This window comes from Erythrolamprus reginae, chromosome 6 (assembly GCF_031021105.1).
Source record: "Erythrolamprus reginae isolate rEryReg1 chromosome 6, rEryReg1.hap1, whole genome shotgun sequence".
In the NCBI taxonomy this organism is placed as follows: Eukaryota; Metazoa; Chordata; class Lepidosauria; order Squamata; family Dipsadidae; genus Erythrolamprus; species Erythrolamprus reginae.
The window spans coordinates 10028858-10055241 of NC_091955.1; the positions used below are offsets into that span (position 1 = coordinate 10028858).

A 26384-nucleotide genomic window follows, 5' to 3' on the forward strand; every position below is an offset into this window, starting at 1 on the left:
TAGACAGATTCATGGATGCCAAGTGTATTGGTGGTTATTGAAACGGATGTCCAAGTGCCGCCTCTATGTTGGTTGAGGCAGGCAGGATTTCCGTCGGTCCCATTTGTTGGGGGTCAAGGGAAAGAGAGGGTTTTGTCTTCTCTTCCTGCTCAAGATCCCCATGGACAATTGGTGGGCCACTCTGTGACACAGAATGCTGGACTCGATGGGCTTTGGCCTGATTCAGGATGGCTCTTCTTAGGTTCTTATGTTCAAAAATATCTGCGAAAATTGCCAAAATCTTGCTCTGTCATGCGCCCTGTACAAAAAGTGCATGTACAAAAGCCGAATCTTGCGCCAACACGCGCCCGCTCGCACACCAAACGCGCTGGTCACCAGGAGCATTCTGGTAGTGCTGGCGACAGGGAGCCCTTCACTGGGTATAGCATTAAGTGGGTGGGTGGGCGGGATGGGAATGGGCCCACCCGCACTTTGCTATTACCGGTTCGCCTGAACCAGCCCGAACCAGCTTAATACCACCTTTGGTACTGAGCAGCCATGTAGGTTATGTGTCAAGGAAGACGGCAGCTGCCGTCCAGGGGAGACCGCCCTACTATTTGAGAAGCACTGAGTTATAGCTAGACAAAACCTGTGTTGATTCCAGCTAATTTTGTTGCAAGGAACTTCAGAGAGGGGCGGCATACAAATCTAATAAATTGAATTGAATTGAAATTGAATTTTCTCCCAGTAAGTTGGGTGTCACAGAGAACAGGAAAAATGTTTATTTTTTGTTGTGGTTCCTCAACACTTAGAACAGTGATGGCGAACCTATGGCACGGGTGCCACAGGTGGCATGCGGAGCCATATCTGCTGGTAGATGAGCTGTTGCCCTAGCTCAGCTCCAACATGCATGTGTGTGGCAAAGAGCTGCTTTTTGGCTCTCACAGAGGCTCTGGGAGGGCGTTTTTTGGCCTCCAGAAAGCCTCCGGGGGTGGGGGAGGGCATTTTTACTGTACCCCGGCTCCAGGGAAGCCTTTGGAGCCTGGGGAGGGCGAAATATGAACCTGCTGGGCCCACCAGAAGTTGGGAAACAGGCCATTTCCAGCCTCCAGAGGGCCTCCGGTAGGCAAGGGAAGCTGTTTTTGCCCTCCCCAGGCATTGAATTAGGGGTATGGGCACTCGCACATGTGTGATAGCACACGCCCATGCCCTTTCGGCACCTGAGGAAAAAAAGGTTTGCCATTACTGACTTAGAAAGTTAAGATCAATCCTCATTAGGAAATGAAGGTTTCACCAATTAGAATGGTTTTTTTGGGGTGGGGAATAATTAGTTAGCTGAGAAGTTCATACATGCTGTTCCACAATGGGTTCTTTTGAACATTTGGTTAGCTAGCGTATTCCCTTTTCGATGCATGAAACGTTAGAATACATCCACGAATACAGCTCATCTGTTTGGAACCCATATCACATCTCAGACATTAACACCCTTGAAAATGTCCAAAGATACTTCACCAGAAGAGCCCTTCACTCCTCCACTCGAAACAGAATACGCTACGAGACTAGACTTTCAATCCTGGGCCTAGAAAGTTTAGAACTAAGATGCCTTAAAAATGATCTAAGTATTGCCCACAAGATCATATGCTGCAACATCCTGCCTGTCGGCGACTACTTCCGCTTCAACCACAACAACACAAGAGCGCACAACAGATTTAAACTTAATATTAACCGCTCCAAACTTGACTGTAAAAAATATGACTTCAGTAACCGAGTTGTCGAAGCGTGGAACTCATTACCGGACTCCATAGTGTCATCCCCAAACCCCCAACACTTTACCCTTAGATTATCCACAGTTGACCTATCCAGATTCCTAAGAGGTCAGTAAGGGGCGAGTACAACTGCACTAGAGTGCCTTCCATCCCCTGTCCTATTGCTCTCCTATATCTCCTGTACCTTTCTTCTATTCCTATATCTCTTCTTCTATTCTTTCATTGATATGTTCTATTACTATACCTTCTTTTCTATTATTTCTTAGATATATTATACTATGAGTATCTCCTCTATAACCTTCATCATGTATTTTACTATGTGTATATATATAGATATATACCCACTAAAACCCTCATTGTGTATTGGACAAAATAAATAAATTACCGCCATTATCCCAAAAAACATTACATGCTCTCTTTTTAAAAAAAATTGACATCTTATTCATGGGGTCGATGCCCACATTTTTGACTTATTTCCTCACTCAAGTCAGCTGTCCTAAAAGGAAGGACATGAATTACTCACAAAATGTGACCAGCCCATTCCAAGTGGCTTGAGGCTGATGAAAGCTTGATGGATGGAGATGAAGCTAGGGAATGGTCGGCGTAGTGACCATCTGGGACTGGCATTTGTTTGTGGCAATCACTGGATGTCTCTGGACAGTCAGGAGGAATGGCCACCCCTGGGTGTGACTGTTCCTTGAAGGGGCCAAATTCAATCTTTGAGACACGTGCCTGCCGTCTTTCCCTTAGAGATGTTATTACAGTTATCTGTATGAAGGCTCCTTGCTGCTCACCTTGCTGCTCACAAGCTGCTGCTGCTATTATTATTATTATTATTATTATTATTATTATTATTATTTAGATGTTTTTTAAATATTAGATTTGTTATATTGTTACTATTCTTGTTGTGAGCCACCCCAAGTCTGCAGAGAGGGGCGGCATACAAATCTAATAAATTATTTATTATTATTATTGTTGTTGTTGTTGTTGTAGGAAAAGCAAGTAGGATGCTTGGCTGCATAGCTAGAGGTATAACAAGCAGGAAGAGGGAGACTGTGATCCCGCTGTATAGAGCGCTGGTGAGACCCCATTTGGAGTACTGTGTTCAGTTCTGGAGACCTCACCTGCAAAAAGATATTGACAAAATTGAACGGGTCCAAAGACAGGCTACAAGAATGGTGGAAGGTCTTAAGCATAAAATGTATCAGGAAAGACTTAATGAACTCAATCTGTATAGTCTGGAGGACAGAAGAGAAAGGGGGGACATGATCGAAACATTTAAATAGAGATCATCCATCAGCGCGACCAAAGCAGTTTCCATGCTGTAGCCGGGCCTGAATCCTGACTGTTGCGGGCCTAGATAATTGGCTTCTTCCAAGGACTGCTGGAGCTAGAGCGACACCACCTTCTCAACAACGTTCCCCATAAAGGGAAGGTTGGAGACTGGACGGTAGTTATTAAGTACGGCTGGGTCCAGGGAAGGCTTCTTGAGGAGGGGGCGCGCGAGTGCCTGCTTGTAGGGAGCTGGGAAGGACCCCCCCCCGAGAAGCGTTGCTCTGTGTCACCTCCCTGCTGGCCGAAACCAACCAGGAGGGACACAGGTCCAGTAAACAGATGGCGGAACTCACAGCTCCAATGGCCTTGTCCACTTCATCAGGTGTCACCAGGTCAAACTTCTCCCAGACAGATGGACAAGGACGGGCCCCAGTCACCTCGACTGACTCATTGTCAGCCCACACTGAAGTCCAATCGGAGTCAAGGTCCGTCCGAATCTGAGCGGTTTTATCAGCAAAAAACGTGTTAAAATCCTCGGCACTACTCTGCAAGGGCTCCCCAACTCCCCCCTGATTTAGAGGAGAGCGGGTCACCCTAAACAGGGCGGATGGGTGGGATTCCGCTGATGCTATCAAGGCGGCATGGTACGCGGATCTTTCCGCCTTGAGCGCCACTTTGTAAGTCTTAATATGAGCTCTTAAAATTCTTTGATCAGACTCATATTGACTTTTCCTCCACCACTTCTCTAGACGTCTCTTCTGGCGGTTCAACACCTGGAGTTCCTCGGTAACCCAAGGAACTCTCCGGCGTCTAGTGCCACAGAGAGGTCGCAACGGTGCAATCTGTTTTTCCACCTACAAACCCCAGCCTCTGAAACTGTAACCGGAAAAGGCAGGGAGAAGCCTCCATGGGGCCTCTCTAGGAATCTCCTGGGATGAAACAGGGCTGGAAAAGGCGGGGAGAAGCCTCTGTGGGGCCTCTCTAGGAATCTCCTGGGAGGAAACAGGCCCGGAAAAGGCAGGGAGAAGCCTCCGTGGGGCCTCTCTAGGAATCTCCTGGGGAGAAACAGGACCTCCACCCTCCCCAATCGCACACATTATTTGCTTTTACATTGATTCCTATGGGAAAAATTGCTCCTTCTTACAAACTTTTCTACTTAAGAACCTGGTCACGGAACGAATTAAGTTCGTAAGTAGAGGTACCACTGTACCTCCCAAGGACCCAGGCTTTTAAAGTGACAAAGCTCCTCTCCCATCCTAGTAATCTGTGCTGGCCAGGGAAGCAACCAAGGATGTGAGGTGGCCAACACTTCTTCTGAAATACAAGAAGGAGGCAGAGGGTTAAGAAGAAACGTGTTTGAAGCGCAGGCCAGGACTTCGGTCAAGCCAAAGCACACAAGTCCCAGAGCCAAAAGGCATAAACAAAAGCAAAGTCAGGTATAAACCAAGTCAAGAGTCCACAAACTAGTCCAAAGACTTTTCGGCAGCTATTCGTGGAAGCATAATGTATGGAGGTTATTTCCAGCAGTGGGTTACAGTATTTCCAAATGTTATATAACCCACAGTCCAAGCCTCATTCAAAATGCAGCTGTCCTGCATTTTCCTCGGCTCATAAGGCTGGTCTACTCTAGAGCAAAGCAACACACATACAAAAGAAATTATTATTATTATTATTATTATTATTATTATTATTATTATTATTATTATTATTATTTAGATTTGTATGCCGCCCCTCTCCGCAGACTCGGGGCGGCTAACAACAGCAACAAAAACAGCATGTAAATCCAATCCTAAAAATATATTTAAAAACCCCTTATTTATAAAACCAAACATACATACAAACAAACATACCATGCATAAATTGTAAAGGCTTAGGGGGAAAGAATATCTCAGTTCCCCCATGCCTGACGGCAGAGATGGGTTTTAAGGAGCTTACGAAAGGCGAGGAGGGTGGGGGCAATTCTAATCTCCGGGGGGAGTTGGTTCCAGAGGGTCGGGGCCGCCACAGAGAAGGCTCTTCCCCTGGGCCCCGCCAAATGACATTGTTTTGTTGATGGGACCCGGAGAAGGCCCACTCTGTGGGACCTAACCGGTTGCTGGGATTCGTACGGCAGAAGGCGGTCTCGTAAATTTATTTATTTTATTATTTATTTATTACTTGGATTTGTATGCCGCCCCTCTCCGAAGACTCAGGGCGGCTCACAACATGTAAAAAATACCCTGGTCCGGTGCCATGGAGGGCTTTATAGGTGATGACCAACACTTTGAATTGTGACCGGAAATTGATCGGCAACCAATGCAGACTGCGGAGTGTTGGTGTTACATGGGCATTTTTGGGAAAGCCCATGATTGCTCTCGCAGCTGCATTCTGCACGATCTGAAGTTTCCGAACACTTTTCAGAGGTAGCCCCATGTAGAGAGCGTTACAGTAGTCGAGTCTCGAGGTGATGAGGGCATGAGTGACTGTGAGCAGTGACCCCCGGTCCAAATAGGGCCGCAACTGGTGCACCAACCTGAAATGTTCCTTGCAATGCCATTCACCTCTCCTTTCCACTCTCTGGAGTCTTTGTCTCGCAGGCATGGAGGACCTCTGCAGGTCCTATTTTCCACACTTATTGGAAGCTCCAAGATCTTGAGAAGTTCTGCTGCATGGGGACTGTTGTGGTTAGCTCTGGCCCAGCTCCTGCCCCAAGGAATGTGGAGATGGATGTGGGGGAAACATCCACATGCCACAGGCCTGTTTTGCTCCCGATACAATCTGCCGACAAAGTCTCCTCTGACCAAGGAAGCGTGAGTGACAGGGGAGAGGGGAGTTTGGCAGACAGCCCAGGAGGAGATCAATCATCCTTATCATCCCTGGATTCTGAACAAGAACCTATGACGGACCCACACATGCGTAAAGTGATGCATAGGAGAGAACAACTGAAGGATTATTACAGGAGATAAATGAGGCCACCTGTGGTTGGGTGGGGCTGCTGTAATTAGTGCTACAGATAAAAAGAGCAGCGTGCTGGTTTAGCCTCGTGGGAGTTTATCTGATTCATAGTTTCGGGAGGAAATAGGGCCAGAAAAGGCAGGGAGAAGCCTTTGTGGGGCCTCTCTAGGAATTCCCAGTTGCACACATTATTTGCTTTTACATTGATTCCTATGGGAAAAATTGCTTCTTACAAACTTTTCTACTTAAGAACCTGGTCACGGAACAAATTAAGTTTGTAAATAGAGGTACCACTGTACCACTCTCCTATATCTCCTATGCATTTCTTCTATTCCTATCTCTCTTCTTCTATTCTTTCATTGTTATGTTCTATTACTATATCTTCTTTTCTATTCTTTCTAAATATATTTTACTATGAGTATCTCCTCTATAACCTTCATCATGTATTTTTCTATGTATATACCTATATATATATATGTCACATGTTTTTTTTGCTGAATTTGAAAATTAAGGGAGACTAGGATAGATCTATTTCCATATATATATATACACACCAACTAAAAACCTCATTGTGTATTGGAATGAATGAATGAATGAATAAATAAATAAATAAATAAAAATAAATAAATATAAATAAAAATAAATAAAAATAAAATAAAAATAAATAAAATAAATAAAATAAATAAAATAAATAAAATAAATAAAATAAATAAAATAAATAAAATAAATAAAATAAATAAAATAAATAAAATAAATAAAATAAATAAAATAAATAAAATAAATAAAATAAAATAAAGAAAATTACTATATTAGAGAAAACACCAGGCAGGTCTGAAGCATTGGTCAGCCCAAGTTCAAGCAACATCTGCATTAAGAGATTTCCCAGCTAACACTATTAATTTTACCAGCTTTCCATAAAGTCTCTGCAGACGAATCTAACATCGTAACCTCAGATCCATAGCTGTACGGAAGATGGTGCATTTGTGTCTGTATTTATTCTCTGCAAAAACGCCGGATTAAACCCTGTACTTAGTCTGGATGGCAGATCCTATCAGCCATCCAACTGTTCCACAAAAATGTGGGGATGATTTTTTAAAAAAAATAATTGGCTGGTTATTGTTAAGACAGTGTTCCATTTTGAGAAAATGGGTCAACAAAGCCAGCCATAGACGCATCTGTTTTGAGGAATGGTAGGCAAGGAGTAAGTTTGCGCCCCAGGGCCTGGGTATCCATAAGGCCTGCCAAGTGACTTCATGTATGATTTGCATAATGAGATTTTAATAGGTATGATGTCATTGTGGCTTCCGAGAATGCCCTCCATATTGTTTGAAGTCCTTCTGGTGAATCATTGCACAACTCCTGGTTCCCACGGATTTCCATGGAAAGCTAATTTTCTATGGAATTGACTACATTACCTTCAATGGAACGTTTTTCGTCCCATTTCTCCAAAACATCCTCCTTAGTGGCCCTTTTAAAGTTTTTCGTATATCTTTTCCCACAATTCAGGACATGTTTTCATATAACGTTCCCAATACAGTGGTACCTCATGATACGAACTTAATTGGTTCCAGGAGGAGGTTCGTAAAGTGAAAAGTTCGTAAGATGAAACAATGTTTCCCATAGGAATCAATGTAAAAGCAAATAATGCATGCAAATCCTTCAGGAAAATCCCAAACTTTAGAAGGGAGGTGAACAGAGGGCAGGGAGGAGCAGCTAAATGGGGCGGGTGGAAGAAGCAAGGCTAGGCTAAAGGGTGAGTGGGAAGGAAGAAAGGCAAGGGGGCGCCCCTCCCTTTTCTTTCTTCAAAAGACACTCTTTCAGTGCCTCTGCAAGCACGCTGTTCTCTGCAAAGTCTTTCCCCCTGCAAGCCACCCCTCCCTTTTCTTTCTTCAAAAGACACCCTTTCAGTGCCTGCAAGCACGCTGTTCTCCTACTTTTGTTAACACAAAGTCTTTCCCCCTCCAAGTCGCCCCTCCCTTTTCTTTCTTCAAAAGACACCCTTTCAGTGCCTGCAAGCACGCTGTTCTCCTACTTTTGTTAATGCAAAGTCTTTCCCCCTCCAAGCCGCCCCTCCCTTTTCTTTCTTCAAAAAAGGGGGAAAAAAGAAACCCCTTCATCCCAGCAGCAGCGGCTTGGGTTCGTAAGGTGAAAATAGTTCGGAAGAAGAGGCAAAAAAATCTTAAACACCGGGTTCGTATCTTGAAAAGTTCGTTAGAAGAGGCGTTCGTAAGATGAGGTACCACTGTATATACTTTAGCAATCTAAGCAGGTCACGCCTTTCACAGCAAAAAAAATGTAGTTTACCTCTTAATTAGGATCCCCGCTGGCTTCTGGTTTTCCTCTGGACTTTGTTCAAAAATCTGGTTTTGACTTCCATGGCCATAAAATAGCTTGGGACCAGACTACGCAAACCACAGGGTTGTGTGTGTGATGCAACATTGGCGATGCAGTGGAGGGTTACCCCAGCTTTCAGACTCAGGTAGAAGAGGGGCTCTGAGATTTTTGGAGTCCTCTGATTTAAACATATAGAGGATGGGGTTTCTAAGGAGCTTAACGTCTAGGTTCTTACAGTTGTGTATTTTATTTTACTTCACATTTATTTATTTATTTATTTATTTATTTATTTATTTATTTATTTATTTATCAGATTTGTATGCCGCCCCTCTCCACAGACTCGGGGCGGTTAACAGCAGCAATAATACAATGTAAACAAATCTAATATTTAAGTTAATTTAAAAACCCCAATTTAGAAACCAATCATACATACTGACATACCATGCATAAATTTTATAAGCCTAGGGGGAGGGAAAGTCTCAATTCCCCCATGCCTGACGACAGAGGTAGGTTTTAAGGAGCTTACAAAAGGCAAGGAGGGTGGGGGCAACTCTGATATCTGGGGGGAGTTGGTTCCAAAGGGTCGGAGCCGCCACAGAGAAGGCTCTTCCCCTGGGTCCCGCCAAATGACATTGTTTAATTGATGGGACCCGGAGAAGGCCAACTCTGTGGGACCTAACTGGTCGCTGGGATTCGTGCGGCAGAAGGCGGTCCCGGAGGTATTCTGGTCCGGTGCCATGAAGGGCTTTATAGGTCATAACCAACACTTTGATTGTTGAATATTTTGACTTAGTTTTAATCTGTCAGCTAAATGTCAAGAACTCTGCTGGATAGATGGGATCTTCACCTCAATGTACTGTATTTTTGGGAGTGTAAGATTGACCGAAATATAAGACACACCTAACTTTTGAGCAGGAAAACAAGAAAAAAAAATCTGCCTCCTAGCAATTTGCCTCCTTGTAGCAAACAGCAAACAGCCTTTTTCACTTTCAGCACAGCCTGATTAGCAGAAGAAAACAAAATCTGCCTTTGCCTCCCAGTAATTTGCCTCCTTGCAGCAAAGATCAACCAGCCTGTTTCAGTTTCAGTTTCAGATTTCTTAGCTGCATTGCTAACTGGCCAAGCGTTTCCGCAGCCATGTATATTTATTTTGGATATTTTTATTGTTTTCTTTTATTGTTTTAAAATGTTTTAACTGCAATATATTTTTTGAATTGTAAACTCTATCAGAGTTTGTGGCAGAAAAATCCATTTACAGAAGCACACACCCATGACTGATTTAGCTGGATTCATACACTTTATAAACATAGTAATATATATACAACCTCACAAGCAGATTATTTCTTCAAGTAAACACAAGCAGGAGTTAGTTTCATTTCAGCAGAGCAGACAACCAGAGAATGGACAGAGAGTGCAGCGTGGACTGAGCCATACCCAGCCCTAAGCTTCTTTTTTCAGTTTCAATTCTCTGCACAGACTCAGAAATGGTTACCTCCCTTTGGCTGACTTAGTTGCTATGCCTATTCATTGGCTAGCCTTGTTAACAGGGCTCTCCCCATTCATGAATATCTTAACAAGCTTCCCAGGGTCATTGACTGAGATGGGTAGCTACAGAAGTTGACTGCTTGACTGACTAAACAAACAAACAAACAAACAAACAAACAAACAAACAAACACACACACACACACACACACAAAGAAATATGAATATAGTGGAATAAATGTTCCAAAAGAATCCACATCCACAATGCATTAAAATATTTCTGTTATCCATCTAAATCCATTTTTATGCTTTCAAATTATTATTATTATTATTATTATTATTATTATTATTATTATTATTATTATTTATTGGATTTGTATGCCGCTCCTCTCCGCAGACTCGGGGCGGCTAACAACAGCAGTAACACAGTATATAACAAAATCCAATACTAAAAACAGTTAAAAACCCATTATATAAAAACCAATCATACATACAAACATACCATGCATAAAATTGTAAAGGCCTAGGCGGCAGAGGTGGGTTTTAAGCAGCTTACGAAAGGCAAGGAGGGTGGGGGCAATTCTAATCTCTGGGGGGAGTTGGTTCCAGAGGGCCGGGGCCACCACAGAGAAGGTTCTTCCCCTGGGTCCCGCCAAGCGGCATTGTTTAGTTGACGGGACCCGGAGAAGACCCACTCTGGTCTAACTGGTTGCTGGGATTCGTGCAGCAGAAGGCGGTCCCGGAGATAATCTGGTCCGGTGCCATGAAGGGCTTTATAGGTCATAACCAACACTTTGAATTGTGACGGGAAACTGATCGGCAACCAATGCAGACTGCGGAGTGTTGGTATAACATGGGCATTTTTGGGAATGCCCATGATTGCTCTCGCAGCTGCATTCTGCACGATCTGAAGTTTCCCAACACTTTTCAAAGGTAGCCCCATGTAGAGAGCGTTATAGTAGTCGAGCCTCGAGGTGATGAGGGCATGAGTGACTGTGAGCAGTGACTGCCGGTCCAAATAGGGCCGCAACTAGTGCACCAGGCGAACCTGGGTAAACGCCCCCCTCGCCACAGCTGAAAGGTGTTTCTCTAATGTGAAGGAATGAAACCACCGAACTGTTAAAAAGCATTAATTTCAATTCTGTATGTACTCAATTCTTACCCTGCATATACTCAGAGTTCTACATCTCCTTTTCTGAGTTGCAAACAGCCTTCTCTTTACAGAATAACGTTGGCATTTCTTAATAATCTTCATACTTGGCTACCCTAGAAAGGTCTCCGAAATATTTTTAGCTGCCTGCCCTATGCCAACAAAAGATGCAATTAATTCCTTTAATGACCACACAAAAACATTATTAAACACGGTCATCCAGTTGCTATGAACATGTTGCAAGCAAAACAATGGCTGGAGTCAGAACTTTGGCTAAAGAAATTTGGAGGAGGAAAATTTTGGACTCCTCCTATCCCCAAGAGCTTTGACTCTTCTGCATCGCATTGGTAAGAGGTTCCCCTCTCATTCATCGGGAGATTCCTTTTATAGGTTGCATCGTGGCTATCGGGGATAGGAGAGAATGAGACACTCTTTTGATGGATGTCCTTAATTGATACGAGGTGAAATCAGTTCATGTTAGTTAGCAGCTACAAAGGGAAGAGAGATTATTTCATGATATAATCTTGTATTCTGCAAGACTTTTGCTTAATTTTCTTAATCCGAAAGGAGATGTCATGCCTCCATTGGAATTTGGATCTGAGACGGAAGACAAACAGCTGACAGATAGTGGGAGAATGTCTCCATTGACTGGGGAGGAAACTGGGGAAGGGCAAAGTTAGGATGGGCAGAGGAGTTAGAACAAGGGAGAAAGGGTTCAAATGAAGACCAAGGTCCACGCAGGGACCTTCAAATGAAGACCAAGGTCCATGCAAGGACATGCAGGGAAGAACACAGAAGAGAGCAACGTGGGTTGCATGGCTTACGAGGGAGGAAAGGCCCCTGATTCCCTTAACAAGGCACACCTGGGGATGGAGTTTTAAGGAGAGTTTTGGTGGTGGGTGGGACGTTTGTTGAGAACAAGCACTGAATTAATGTATATACTCTATAACGCCATAGTCAGACCACATCTGGAGTACTGCATTCAGTTCTGGTCACCACACTTCAAAAGAGACATAGAAACTCTGGAGAAGGTGCAGAAAAGAGCAACCAAAATGATTAGGGGACTAGAAACCAAGACTTATGAAGAGAGATTCCTGGAACTGGGCATGGATAGCCTAGAGAAAATAAGGGACAGGGGGGACATGATAGCAGTCTACAGGGACTTGAGGGGTTGCCACAGAGAGCAGGGGGTCACGCTGTATTCCAGGGCACCACAGGGCCAGACGAGGGACAACAGTTGGAAGCTGACCAAGGAGAGATTCAACCTAGAAATAAGGAAGAACTTCCTGACGGTCAGAGCGATCAACCAATGGAACGGCCTTCCAGCGGAGGTTGTGAACTCCCCAACTCTGGACATTTTCAATAGGAGATTAGACTGGGGTGCTGTAGGATTTCCTCCTTAGGCAGGGGGTTAGACTTGATGACCTGCAAGGTCCCTTTCAAACTCTAATAGATAGATAGATAGATAGATAGATAGATAGATAGATAGAGAGAGAGAGAGAGAGATAGATAGATAGATAGATAGAGATAGATAGATAGATGATAGATAGATAGATAGAGATAGATAGATAGATAAATAGAGATAGATAGATAGATAGATAGATAGAGATAGATAGAGATAGATAGATAGAGATAGATAGATAGATGATAGATAGATAGAGATAGATAGATAGATAGATAGATAGATAGAGATAGATAGAGATAGATAGATAGATAGATAGATAGATAGATAGATAGATAGATAGATAGATAGATAGATAAACAAACAAAAAAACCCCTGGTGTTCAAAGTTGTGGCCTGCATTCTTGTCATTTCAAGTTTCAAGTTTAACTGGATTTGTATGCGAGTACTTTCCTCCTAACTGTTCGAATTACTGTAGGGCTACTGTGTGCTTATCTTGTCTTTCTGAAATTATTCTTCCCGTCTGGGACTCATTATCTCGCCCTGCTGGTGTGATTGATTGCAGTTTGGAGTGGAATATCTGCAGGTTTGTGGGAGAGCTTTTTTACCAGGCTGTAAAAAGGACGTTGGGGGCAAAGTTGGTGCCAATAAACGGATTTATACTGGTTCTCTGGCTGTGTTGCCTTCGTGCTACACCCCAGGTCATCATAGAAAACTGTATTTTTCTCTTGGTTAAAAGGAGCCTTTTCCATCAACCAATGGGAGCATGCTAGCAGTTGAAACCTATTTGTAAGACGCAGAATGGGACATTTTGCCGCAGCCAACTCACCACGGCCAACTTGTTGTGGCCAATTCTCTATGGCTAGCCAACATTCTTCGGGAAAGAAAAGTAAGATCGCGAAAGGGTCAGTGTTGGACTAGAGATTAAATAGTGGGCTACCGCAGGTAAGATAGCTTGGTATACAGTCAATCCTTGATTTACGACCGCAGTTGAACCTAAAATTTCCATCGCTAAACAAAACAGCTGTTATTTCACAACTTTTCTTGCCATGGTTCTTAAGCAAATCACTGCAAGTTGTTAAGTTAGTAACAAGGTTTAAAGTGAATCTGGCTTCCCGATTGACTGCTTGTCAGAAGGTCACAAAAATTGATCACGCAACTTGGGCGTCTTCCTCGATCCACAGCTCACATTAGAGAAACATCTTTCAGCTGTGGCGAGGGGGGCGTTCGCCCAGGTTCGCCTGGTGCACCAGTTGCGGCCCTATTTGGACCGGGACTCACTGCTCACAGTCACTCATGCCCTCATCACCTCGAGGCTCAACTACTGTAACGCTCTCTACATGGGGCTACCTTTGAAAAGTGTTCGGAAACTTCAGATCGTGCAGAATGCAGCTGCGAGAGCAATCATGGGCTTCCCCAAATATGCCCATGTCACACCAACACTCCGCAGTCTGCACTGGTTGCCGATCAGTTTCCGGTCACAATTCAAAGTGTTGGTTATGACCTATAAAGCCCTTCATGGCACCGGGCCAGATTATCTCAGGGACTGCCTTCTGCCGCACGAATCCCAGCGACCAGTTAGGTCCCACAGAGTGGGTCTTCTCCTGGTCCTGTCAACTAAACAATGTCGCTTGGCGGGACCCAGGGGAAGAGCCTTCTCTGTGGCAGCCCCGCCCTCTGGAACCAACTCCCCCCAGAGATTAGAATTGCCCCCATCCTCCTTGCCTTTCGTAAGCTGCTTAAAACCCACCTCTGCCGCTAGGCATGGGGGAACTGAGATCCTCTTTCCCCCTAGGCCTTAACAATTTTATGCATGGTATGTCTGTATGTATGTTTGGTTTTTATAATAATGGGTTTTTAACTGTTTTTAGTATTGGATTATTATTATATGCTGTTTTATTATTGCTGTTAGCTGCCCCGAGTCTCTGGAGAGGGGCGGCATACAAATAATAATAATAATAATAATAATAATAATAATAATAATAATAATAATAATAATTTATTAGATTTGTATGCCGCCCCTTTCCGAAGACTCGGGGCGGCTCACAACAAAGATAAAAACAATATTAATCAAATCAAATCAAATCAAATCAAATCATAACCCTCAAGACAACTGCAACTGTCACCAATAAGTTCCAATTGCCAAGTATCCAAATTTTGATCATTTGACCATGGGGATGCTACAATGATTGTGTGAAAAACTCATAAGTTACAAATGATTGGAAGTCAAAGAAGACTTGCATAATAGAGTAAAAACTTCACACAATTCAAAATATCTTGAGAAATAAACTGGGAACTCTTCTCAACATCTCATACAATGGATAAAACTTGAAAACTTAGAAAGGCACTAGATAGATTCCATGGAGCAAAATAATTTCCCTTTACCATTTCTGCAAAATGATTTTTAAGAAGGCATCGTTAATGGCTGCCCAACAACAAAATATTTCCTTAACACCAAAGGTTTGGAAACAACCAAGTCTGAAGCTTTTCCAGAAATTCTGTGAAATATTTTTGTTAACTTGGCATGGAGCAGCACAGAGCGACTTGAATTTTACACATAATTTTTAGGGACTGAAGAGATGTACATACATGGTTCAGAATTGGATTTTTCAGAATCTGGTTTTCAGTTCTATGCATTTTTTTTACCTACCTAAGTAGCCAGATATTGTTCGAAAATTCATTTCAGTAATATTTTGTCCTGTGTTTGTGTCCGAGGTGGGTTCCTGCCAGTTCGGCATGGATCGCCCCAACTGGCAGTGACCCACTAAGGACATCACAATGGTATCATGGATTCGGTTCATCAGTGCTGGTCCATGGGCGCTGCCATATTTTCTCGGATTTTTTTTTTGAATTTTTCTTTGTTTTGAAGTTTTTACCTCTGCTACTAATACTTTATTCCTTTGCCCGAAACTGTTCCCTGAAACAGTTTATCTCGCTCACATTCGTGCGGCAGAAGATGGTTCCGGAGGTATTCTGGTCCAATGCCATGTAGGGCTTTAAAGGTCATTACCAACACTTTGAATTGTGACTGGAAACTGATTGGCCTGCACTGGCTGCCGATCAGTTTCCGTTCACAATTCAAAGTGTTGGTAATGACCTTTAAAGCCCTACATGGCATTGGACCAGAATACCTCCGGAACCGCCTTCTACTGCACGAATCCCAGCAGCCGATAAGGTCCCACAGAGTTGGCCTTCTCCGGGACCCGTCGACCAAATAATGTCATTTGGCGGGACACAGGGGAAGAGCCTTCTCTGTGGCAGCCCCGGCCCTCTGGAACCAACTCCCCCTGGAGATTAGAATGGCCCCCACCCTCCTTGTCTTTCGCAAGTTACTTAAGACCCACCTATATTGCCAGGCATGGGGGAACTAAGACATCTCCCCCAGGCTTATTATATTTCATGTTTGATGTGTATGTGCTATATGGTTTTTAATTGTTGAGGTTTTAATATAGTTTATTATTAGATTTGTTCCATTGTTATACTGTTTTTATTACTGTTGTGAGCCGCCCCGAGTCTTCGGAGAGGGGCGGCATACAAATCTAATAAATTGAATTGAATTGAATGTGCAAAGTAGTTTCACACATATGGCTCTCCTTACATTCTATTAATATTATTAGCATTATTACAATTATTATTTCTAGTAGTCAAAAAAAGGGCTGTGAAAATATTTACTGACCCCTCGCATCCTGGATATAAACTATATCAGTTCCTACCCTCAAAACGTCGCTACAGAGCACTGCAAACCAAGACAACTAGACACAAGAACGATTTCCCCCTGAATACCATCACTCTGCTAAACAAATAATTCCCTCAACATTGTCAAACTATTTACTAAGTCTGCACTACTATTACTACTATTTTTTCCTCATCATTCCCATCACCCATTTCCTCCCACTTATGACTGTATGTCAGTAACTTGTTTCTTGTATCCTTAAGATTGTATTAATATTGATTGCTGCAACCCAACAGGACCGACACAGACTTCAGAGGAGAATCAGAACTGCAGAAAAAGCAATTGCTGCCAACCTGCCTTCCATTGAGCACCTGTATACTGCACGAGTCAAAAAGAGGGCGGGGAAAATATTTACTGACCCCTCACATCCTGGACACAAACTGTTTCAACTCCTACCCTCAAAACGTCGCTACAGAGCACTGCACACCAAGACAACTAGACACAAGAACAGTTTTTTTTCCGAACGCCATCACTCTACTAAACAAATAATTCCCTCAACACTGTCAGACTTCCTACTAAATCTGCACTTCTATTCTACTAGTTTTTCTCATCATTCCTTTCACCCATTTCCTCCCATGTTGACTGTATGAGTGTCACTTGTGGCTTATATAGAAACATAGAAACATAGAAGTCTGACGGCAGAAAAAGACCTCATGGTCCATCTAGTCTGCCCTTATACTATTTTCTGTATTTTATCTTAGGATGGATATATGTTTATCCCAGGCATGTTTAAATTCAGTTACTGTGGATCTATCCACCACGTGTGCTGGAAGTTTGTTCCAAGGATCTACTACTCTTTCAGTAAAATAATATTTTCCCATGTTGCTTTTGATCTTTCCTCCAACTAACTTCAGATTGTGTCCCCTTGTTCTTGTGTTCACTTTCCTATTAAAAACACTTCCCTCCTGGACCTTATTTAACCCTTTCATATATTTAAATGTTTCGATCATTTAAATGTATTCTAAGATTTTTATTAATATTGCTTCTTCATTGCTTATTTGACCCCTATGACAATCATTAAGTGTCGTACCACATGATTCTTGACAAATGTATATTTTATTTTATGTACGCTGAGAGCATATGCATCAAGACAAATTCCTTGTGTGTCCAATCACACTTGGCCAATAAAGAATAAAGAATTCTATTCACACACTGCTTCATGAAATTGACTTAACATTTATGTAACGCATTTCCTGTTACAACCATTCAAAATTAGGATAATCCCCAACCAAAGAGGCACGGGGAGAAGTTCTCCAATCGAATTTGTGGCTTGAGAATTATAGCATTTAAAGCCCATGTTGGAAAATGGTTTATTCTATCCCTCCAATTTTAAGCAACTGTTTCCATTTAGAACCACTTAAGGTTCAAAGCATCATTTAAATAAGATGAATGACATAGCGACATAGTATGTCGAGCGGGAGATGAATGTAATGTCAAAGCAACTTCCCATTCCAGGGGAAGGATACTGCAAAATTCCCATTCCCACCCCACTCTTGGGGGAAAGTTGCGACCCAGTTGCGGCCCTATTTGGACCGGGAGTCACTGCTCACAGTCACTCATACCCTCATCACCTCGAGGCTCGACTACTGTAACGCCCTCTACATGGGGCTACCTTTGAAAAGTGTTCGGAAACTTCAGATCGTGCAGAATGCAGCTGCGAGAACAATCATGGGCTTTCCCAAAAATGCCCATGTTACACCAACACTCCCCAGTCTGCATTGGTTGCTGATCAGTTTCCGGTCACAATTCAAAGTGTTGGTTATGACCTATAAAGCCCTTCATGGCACCGGACCAGAATATCTCCAGGACCGCCTTCTGCTGCACGAATCCCGGTGACCAGTTAGGTCCCACAGAGTGGGTCTTCTCCGGGTCCCGTCAACTAAACAATGCCGTTTGGCGGGACCCAGGGGAAGAGCCTTCTCTGTGGTGGCCCCGGCCCTCTGGAACCAACTCCTCCCAGAGATTAGAATTGCCCCCACCCTCCTTGCCTTTCGTAAGCTACTTAAAACCCACCTTTGCCGTCAGGCATGGGGGAATTGAAACATCTCCCCCGGGCCTATACAGTTTTGTACGGTATGCTTGTATGTATGTTTGCTTTTAATAATGGGGCTTTTAGTGTTTCTTTTAAATTATTAGATTTGTTATATATTGTTTATTATTGCTGTGAGCCACCCCAAGTCTACGGAGAGGGGCGGCATACAAATCTAATAAATAAATAAATGAATGAATGAATGAATGAATGAATGAATGAATGAATAAATAAATACTGCAAAATCCCCATTCCCACCCCATTCCATGGGGAAGGACACTGCAAAATCTCCATTCCCACCCCATTCCATGGGGAAGGATACTGCAAAATCCCCATTCCCACCCCACTCTTGGGGGAAAGTTATTGCAAAATCTCCATTCCCACCCCATTCCATGGGGAAGGACACGGCAAAATCTCCATTCCCATCCCACTCTGGCTAGCCAGAGGTGGTATTTGCCAGTTTTCCGACCTGCTCAAAACGTCCGCTACCGGTTCGCCAAACTACTCCTAATTTCCGCTACTGATTCTCCCGGCTACTCAAAATGCCAGGACCTGTCGGAACCTGCTGGATTTCAACCCTGATACTAGCAAGCACAGTATTTCATATCAAGTCTGATCAATGCTTGGCAGATGATTCAAAGGATGCTCGGATACCTATCCGAGCCATCCAGCAATTCTAAGCAGGTTTTGCGCTAATTCGTCCCATCATTTCTCTCCAGCTCCGAGCCGCCCCAAGGGGCGGCATACAAATCTAAATAATAAATAAATAATAAATAATAAATAAACTGGACCACGCTTGTCTTCAATCTGTCACTTACTCTTTTCTGTTCCTTGATGTATTCCAGCAGTTCTTCCTTCGTTTGCTTCACAGCTTCTTCTACAGCTCTCTCGCTCTTCCGTTGTTCTTCTAGGATTGCTGCTTTCACCATTTCCTAATATTTTAACAAATATATATAAAGAGAAAAAAAGAGTAGTTATGATAATAATTGACTCAGCCTTCCATCCTTCCGAGGTGGGTAAAATGGGGGCAATAGCCTAGCTCTGTTAAAAAATTGCGGCTGATAAGGTCCCACAGAGTTGGCCTTCTCCGGGTCCCGTCGCCCAAACAATGTCGTTTGGCGGGCCCCAGGGGAAGAGCCTTCTCTGTGGCGGCCCCGGTCCTCTGGAATCAACTCCCCCCAGAGATTAGAACAGCCCCCACCCTCCTTGTCTTTCGCAAGTTACTCAAGACCCACCTATATCGCCAGGCATGGGGAAACTAAGACATCTCCCCCAGGCTCTCTTATATTTTATGTTTGGTATGTATGTGTTGTATGGTTTTTTAACAGTTGGGGCTTTTTATATAATTCTTATTATTAGATTTGTTACATTGTTTATACTGTTTTTTATTGTTGTTGTGAGCCGCCCCGAGTCTTCAGAGAGGGGCGGCATACAAATCTAAATAAATAAGTAAGTAAGTAAGTAAGTAAATAAGTAAGTAAGTAAGTAAGTAAGTAAGTAAGTAAGTAAGTAAGTAAGTAAGTAAGTAAGTAAGTAAGTAAATAAATAAATATTGCTAACATGTTGCAAGCCACCCTGAGTCTAAGGAGAAGGGTGGCATAAAAATTGAATGAATGAATGAATGAATGAATGAATGAATAAATAAATAATGTACTTATTTTGCTTCAACATTTTCAGGACCGCAAAGGCTATCTCGGTTTTTCTCTGCCCTACGAAACCCTCCTTCAAAACAGGGCTACTTCAGATTGTAATGTCTAGAACCAATCTATGCCTTCAGTCCACAGTTCCCTCTAAGCTGAGCAGTGAGCAATCGCTCACTTAAAAATCATCATCAACTCAGAGTTTTCCAAACCTGCCCAGGAGCCGAGAGGGAAAGAGTGAGAGGGAAGGAGAGAGAGAGGAAGAGAGAGAAACAGATAGAAAAAAGAGAGGAAGGAAAAGAAAAAGAAAAAGAATGGGAGTAAGGAAGAGAGAAAGAAAATCAAAATCTAGTTTGAAACTAGCTCAACTATCTTAAGTGGCATTTTGATATTGATAGAGTTGCCCTATTATGAGCTCACTGTTATAGACACACAGTATAGTATTTTATTTTGAAATTCTCTGAGGCAAAACAGGGTGGGCTTTTTGTTTGTTTGTTTGTTTGTTTATTTAATATTTCTGTGCCGCCCAGTCCTGAAGGGACTGCCGCTCAGACACTATACTTTTCCGCCCACCCCCCAAAAAAAAATTAGAGGGAACACTGCTTCAGTCTAGAACAATTTTAATCTTAGCAACTTGAAGACCGGTGGACTTCAACCCCCAGAATTTCCCAACCAGCTGGAGAATTCTGGGAGTTGTAGTCCACCCCGATGGGGAGGATCGCAGTGGGGTAACGAAAATGGAGTTCCACCCCAGAGCTCCCAATTTGCACTGAAAGATGTTGAAAGAAAATGCAGGGTGTCCTGGATAAGCTACATCCACAGTGTGGTAGTAAAGATTTTGGTAGCCCTTTTATTTTTATTTGATTTATTTGTCAAACAAGTATAGTATTATAGTACAGTGATCCCTCGAGTTTCGCGATCTCGATCTTCGCGAAACGCTATATCGCGATTTTTTAAAAAATATTAATTTAAAAAAAAACCACTTCTGGGTTTGGCTTCGGGAGTCAGCTGGGAAGCGGCGCGGCTGTTTTAAAAGGTCGCAGCCGGCCTGGGGGGCTTCTCAGCACCCCCCCGAACCCCCAACCTGGGTCTTCCTGGCCGCCCACGCAAAGGGGAAACCCCGGCTCCTCGCTGATGCCCGCCGCTCGCCCGCTCGCCCGCCAGCAAGAGGGGGAAGACCCAGGGAAGGTTCCTTCGGCCGCCCAGCAGCTGATCTGCTCGGTAGCGCAGCAGCAGCGAGGAGCCGAATCGGGGTTTCCCCTTTGCGTGGGCGGCGGGGAACGCAAACTCCACCATCTACGCATGCGCGGCCATAGAAAAAAGGGTGCGCATGCGCAGATGGTGTTTTTACTTCCGCAACCCTACATCGCGAAAAATTGATTATCGCGAGGGGTCTTGGAACGGAACCCTCACGATAATAGAGGGATCACTGTACATATTAACATAGCATAACGTAATGTAACGTAACATAACGTAACATAACAACATAAGTAGAACGTAGTAATAGAAAGTATAATAAGACAGTAGGCACATAAGTGTACTTATGCACGCCCCTTACAGACCTCTTAGAAAAGGGGAGAGGTCAATTGTAGATAATGTAAGGGTAGCAGCATTGTCGGTGGTATTAAAGAAAAAAATAAAAACAAACAAACACAGGTAGGCACCACAGCCCAGAAGTTTGAACAAAGAAAATGCAGTCGTGGTGGAAGCATCGCGCAACACCTGTCAATGTTTGCACAGCTCCTGGGTTTATTCTAATTCCTGTAATCACTGGGATTTCTTGACCATGATTGCCACAAGAATAAAAGGATCTTTTATTCCACGACCGTGCACCTACGTATTGATTATTTCTTAAATGCAGCGCAAGCACTTTGCCGGATGAATGGGGGGAAAAAAAATTCACCAGTGAGTCATGAGGGTGCAAAACAAAAGAAATGTTTTGAAGAAACGGGATCAGTGGGAAAGCTGAAAATCTGGGCTCTAAGCTGCAGAGAAGGAGGTGAAGGGAAGGAGGAGAACTTCATTTCTGCAAGCTCATCAGTTTTCTGAAAGGCTGATGAGAGAAGGAACAGTTGGAAGAATACCAAGGAGAGACAAGCCCTAATTTCTGAAGAGCACCAGCAGACCTTGAGAGAAGACTTCTTCTGCTGAAGGACTATAGGCAGTCCTCGACTTATGACTTACTTACTTACTTACTTACTTACTTACTTACTTACTTACTTACTTACTTACTTACTTATTGGATTTGTATGCTGCCCCTCTCCAGAGACTCGGGGCGGCTAACAGCAATAATAAAACAGCATATAATAATAATCCAATACTAAAAACAGTTAAAAACCCATTATTATAATAAACCAAACATACATACAAACAAACATACCATGCATAAATTGTAAAGGCCTAGGGGGAAAGAGTATCTCAATTCCCCCATGCCTGGTGGCAGAGGTGGGTTTTAAGCAGCTTACGAAAGGCAAGGAGGGTGGGGGCAATTCTAATCTCTGGGGGGGAGTTGGTTCCAGAGGGCCGGGGCCGCCACAGAGAAGGCTCTTCCCCTGGGTCCCGCCAAGCAACATTTGACGGGACAGAGTTGACGGGACCCGGAGAAGGCCAACTCTGTGGGACCTAACTGGTCGCTGGGATTCGTGCGGCAGAAGACGGTCCCGGAGATATTCTGGCCTGATGCCATGAAGGGCTTTATAGGTCATAACCAACAATTGGAATTGTGACCGGAAACTGATCGGCAACCAATGCAGACTGCGGAGTGTTGGTGAAACATGGGCATATTTGGGAAAGCCCATGATTGCTCTCGCAGCTGCATTCTGCACGATCTGAAGTTTCCGAACACTTTTCAAAGGTAGCCCCATGTAGAGTTGCTTAGTAGTAGTAGTAGTAGTAGTAGTAGTAACAACAACAACAACAATAATAGTAATAGTAATAATAATCTATTAGATTTGTATGCCGCCCCTCTCCGAGGACTCGGAGCGGCTCACAACAAGCAAAACATCATATACAAGTCCAATATTAAAACAGTTTTAAAAACCCTTATTAAAAAACAATCATACAACCCAAGCAAACCATGCATAAACCGAAACAGCTAAGGGTATGTTAATTTCCCCATGCCTGGCAACATAGGTGGGTTTTCAAGAGTTTACGAAAGGCAAGGAGGGTGGGGGCGGTCCTAATGTCCGGGGTGGGAGTTGATTGCAGAGGGCTGGGGCCGCCACAGAGAAGGCTCTTCCCCTGGGTCCCGCCAGATGACATTATTTTGTCGACGGGACCTGGAGAAGGCCAACTCTGTGGGACCTAATCGGTCACTCCCTGTTACTCACTGAACAGCTGCAGTGATCCACTTAGCAAATGTGGCTAAGGAAAGCAATGTCTCACTTAATGACACAAATTTTGGGCTCAATTGTGGTTGTACAAAATTTACTGATCCCTCGCATCTTGGACATAAACTTTTTCAACTCCTACCCTCAAAACTTTGCTACAGAGCACTGCACACCAAGACAACTAGACACAAGAACAGTTTTTTTCTGAATGCCATCACTCTGCTAAACAAATAATTCCCTGAACACTGTGAAACTTTTTACTAAGTCTGCACTTCTATTTCTACTAGATTTTTCTCATCATTCCTATCACCCTTTTCCTCCCACTTAGGACTGTATGACTGTAAGTTGTTGCTTGTATCTAGTGATGGGCGAACCGAACTCGCACAATTTGGGTCCGTACCGAATTTTGCGGTGTTTGGTATGCCAAACACGAACCCAAAATGTTTACGTGAAAGGACCGCCCTTTGCTTGCAGCGCTGCTGCGGCGTCCTTTTTTGTAAGAATAACAATGGTTATTTTTACGTGAAGACCTCCCTTTGAAGGAAGGAGCTGGGGAATCTCTCCCACGAAGAGATTCCGGGGGCGGAACCTTGAAGTCACCGGCATGTTGCTAAGGACGCCAAGGTGATCATTTCCTGGATTCCATGAAATCCAGGAAGTGATCACCTTGGCGTTCTTAGCAACCTGCCGGTATACATGACGTCAAAGCTCCACCCCCGGAATCTCTTGGTGGGATTCCCCGTTCGGGTTCGGGTTCGGTTCAGGTTCGGCCAAATTTGCGTAAAGTTCGTCCGAACACCGTTCTGTTCGCCCATCACTACTTTTATCCTAAGATTTTTATTAATATTGATTGTTCCCTCATTGCGTATTTGACCCTATGACAGTCATTAAGTGTTGTAGCTCATGATTCTTGACAAATGTATATTTTCTTTTATGTACACTGAGAGCATACGCCCCAAGACAAATTCCTTGTGTGTCCAAGCACACTTGTCCAATAAAGAATTCTATTCTATTCTACATTGAGGGCACCAAAATTTCCTGGGGAAATTGCTCCACATCCTTCCATCAGTGAACAGAAGAAGAAAAAAGAAGAAAAAAGTAAATTGGCAGTTATATTTATATTGGTGCAATTTCTCAGAAAATATAAACCGTGTACGGGCTTACCTATACTTTTTAAAGAATTATTTCAATTTGTTGCTTTATTTGTTCATTTCACCCATTTGCTTACATTACTTGTAGATCCTTCGTTTTCAAAAAGTTGTAAGTTATAAAAACTTCAAAAACTTATAACTTGTAAGTTATAAAAACTTCAAAAACTTCAGAAGAGAATGATTTAGGGGTAGTGATTTCTGACAGTCTCAAAGTGGGTGAGCAGTGCAGTCAGGCGGTAGGAAAAGCAAGTAGGATGCTTGGCTGCATAGCTAGAGGTATAACAAGCAAGAAGAGGGAGATTGTGATCCCCTTATATAGAGCGCTGGTGAGACCCCATTTGGAATACTGTGTTCAGTTCTGGAGACCTCACCTACAAAAAGATATTGACAAAATTGAATGGGTCCAAAGACGGGCTACAAGAATGGTGGAAGGTCTTAAGCATAAAACGTATCAGGAAAGACTTCATGAACTCAATCTGTATAGTCTGGAGGACAGAAGGAAAAGGGGGGACATGATCGAAACATTTAAATAGGTTAAAGGGTTAAATAAGGTTCAGGAGGGGAAGTGTTTTTAATAGGAAAGTGAACACAAGAACAAGGGGACACAATCTGAAGTTAGTTGGGGGAAAGATCAAAAGCAACGTGAGAAAATATTATTTCACTGAAAGAGTAGTAGATCCTTGGAACAAACTTCCAGCAGACGTGGTTGGTAAATCCACAGTAACTGAATTTAAACATGCCTGGGATAAACATATAACCATTGTAAGATAAAATACAGGTTGGTAAATCCACAGTAACTGAATTTAAACATGCCTGGGATAAACATATATCCATTGTAAGATAAAATACAGGAAATAGTATAAGGGCAGACTAGATGGACCATGAGGTCTTTTTCTGCCCTCAGTCTTCTATGTTTCTATGTTTCTATACTTTTTAAAGAATGCTTTCAATTTGTTGCTTTATTTGTTCATTTCCCCCATTTGCTTACATTATGTGGGAGCTCTTGTAGATCCTTCGTCTTCAAAATGTTGTAAGTTATAAAAACAATCCCGGTTTATATTTTCTGAGAAATTGCACCAATCTAAATATAACTGCCAATTTATTTTCTTTCTTTCTTTTTTAAAGGGAGTATTGTTTTCCTTGCCGAATTAGGATGTAGACAATTTCCAACATCTGCATCTTATGTAATTTTATACCGTACAGATGGGAGTAAACATTTAATATATACAAACAATAAGAAAGAGGGATTACAGTTCTTGGGTGCTCCACTGTATTTTTTCCAGGGAGTAGCACTGCAAGTGGTTTGAATTAAAAACGATCGAGTTGAAGGAAGAATCCACAAATGATTTATTCCAACGGTGCAAAATATTGGCCTTTGCATTTAAAAGGTCCGTGTCGAATCGAAGCAAGATGCTAAAAATAGAACAGAAACAGTAGAACTTCACCCATCCTGATGGCACCGCAGGAAACAGGCCATTGCAAAGACTTTTTTTTTCCTGTATCTGGTATAAAAATCATTTGAAACGGTAGAGGAAGCGCCATCATATTGTTGCAATCAGAAGGCTTCTTATTTTTAGGAAGCGAAGCTTTCTTTCAACTTTATTGCATTCCAGAAAGTCTAAGGGGACTATCAAAGGCTTTCCTGCGCATAAAAGGGGCTTCTTTTCATCGTCTGCTCTGATCCACCTGGATAACATATGTTTCAAAATGGAAATTGCAGCAAAAGAAACAAACAGACTTTGGGATTGACTTTAAAACCGTTCCGCTGCTGCAGATACTGCTCTCTCCAGAATCTTATATTTTCATCTCCATCACTGGAGGTTTTTAATAAGAGATTAGACAGACACTTATATAAAATGGAATAGGTTCTCCTGCCTAAGCAGAGGGCTGGACTACAAGACCTTCAAAGTCCCTTCCAGCCGTGCCCTGCCCTACCCTACTCATCCTCTGCCCTGCCCTACAGTGCCCTGCCCTGCCCTATGGCAATCTAATATAATTTATATTTGTTATTATTATGTCAGTGCAACACAGCAAACGAGATCACTATGCTGGATTTCGTATTTCATCAACAGTCGGGCGCTTCCCAAGCACCTAGGACTGCGTGATGTAGGGGCGAATTATGTTTGCCGATCCCAGTAAAGTGGCCTTTTGCAATTGACAGATGGAGATTTTGTCAATTC

General features: G+C 43.0%; 1 protein-coding gene across 1 annotated transcript in view; it reads right to left on the reverse strand.

Annotated features, from left to right (window-relative positions):
* CCDC91 (coiled-coil domain containing 91) overlaps positions 1-26384 on the reverse strand; it is a 168151-nt gene that overhangs the window by 10021 nt on the left and 131746 nt on the right. Inside the window, exon 12 of the mRNA XM_070755232.1 lies at positions 18903-19016. Within this exon, the coding sequence (XP_070611333.1) occupies positions 18903-19016 (114 nt within the window). The remainder of the gene's footprint in view (positions 1-18902; positions 19017-26384) is intronic.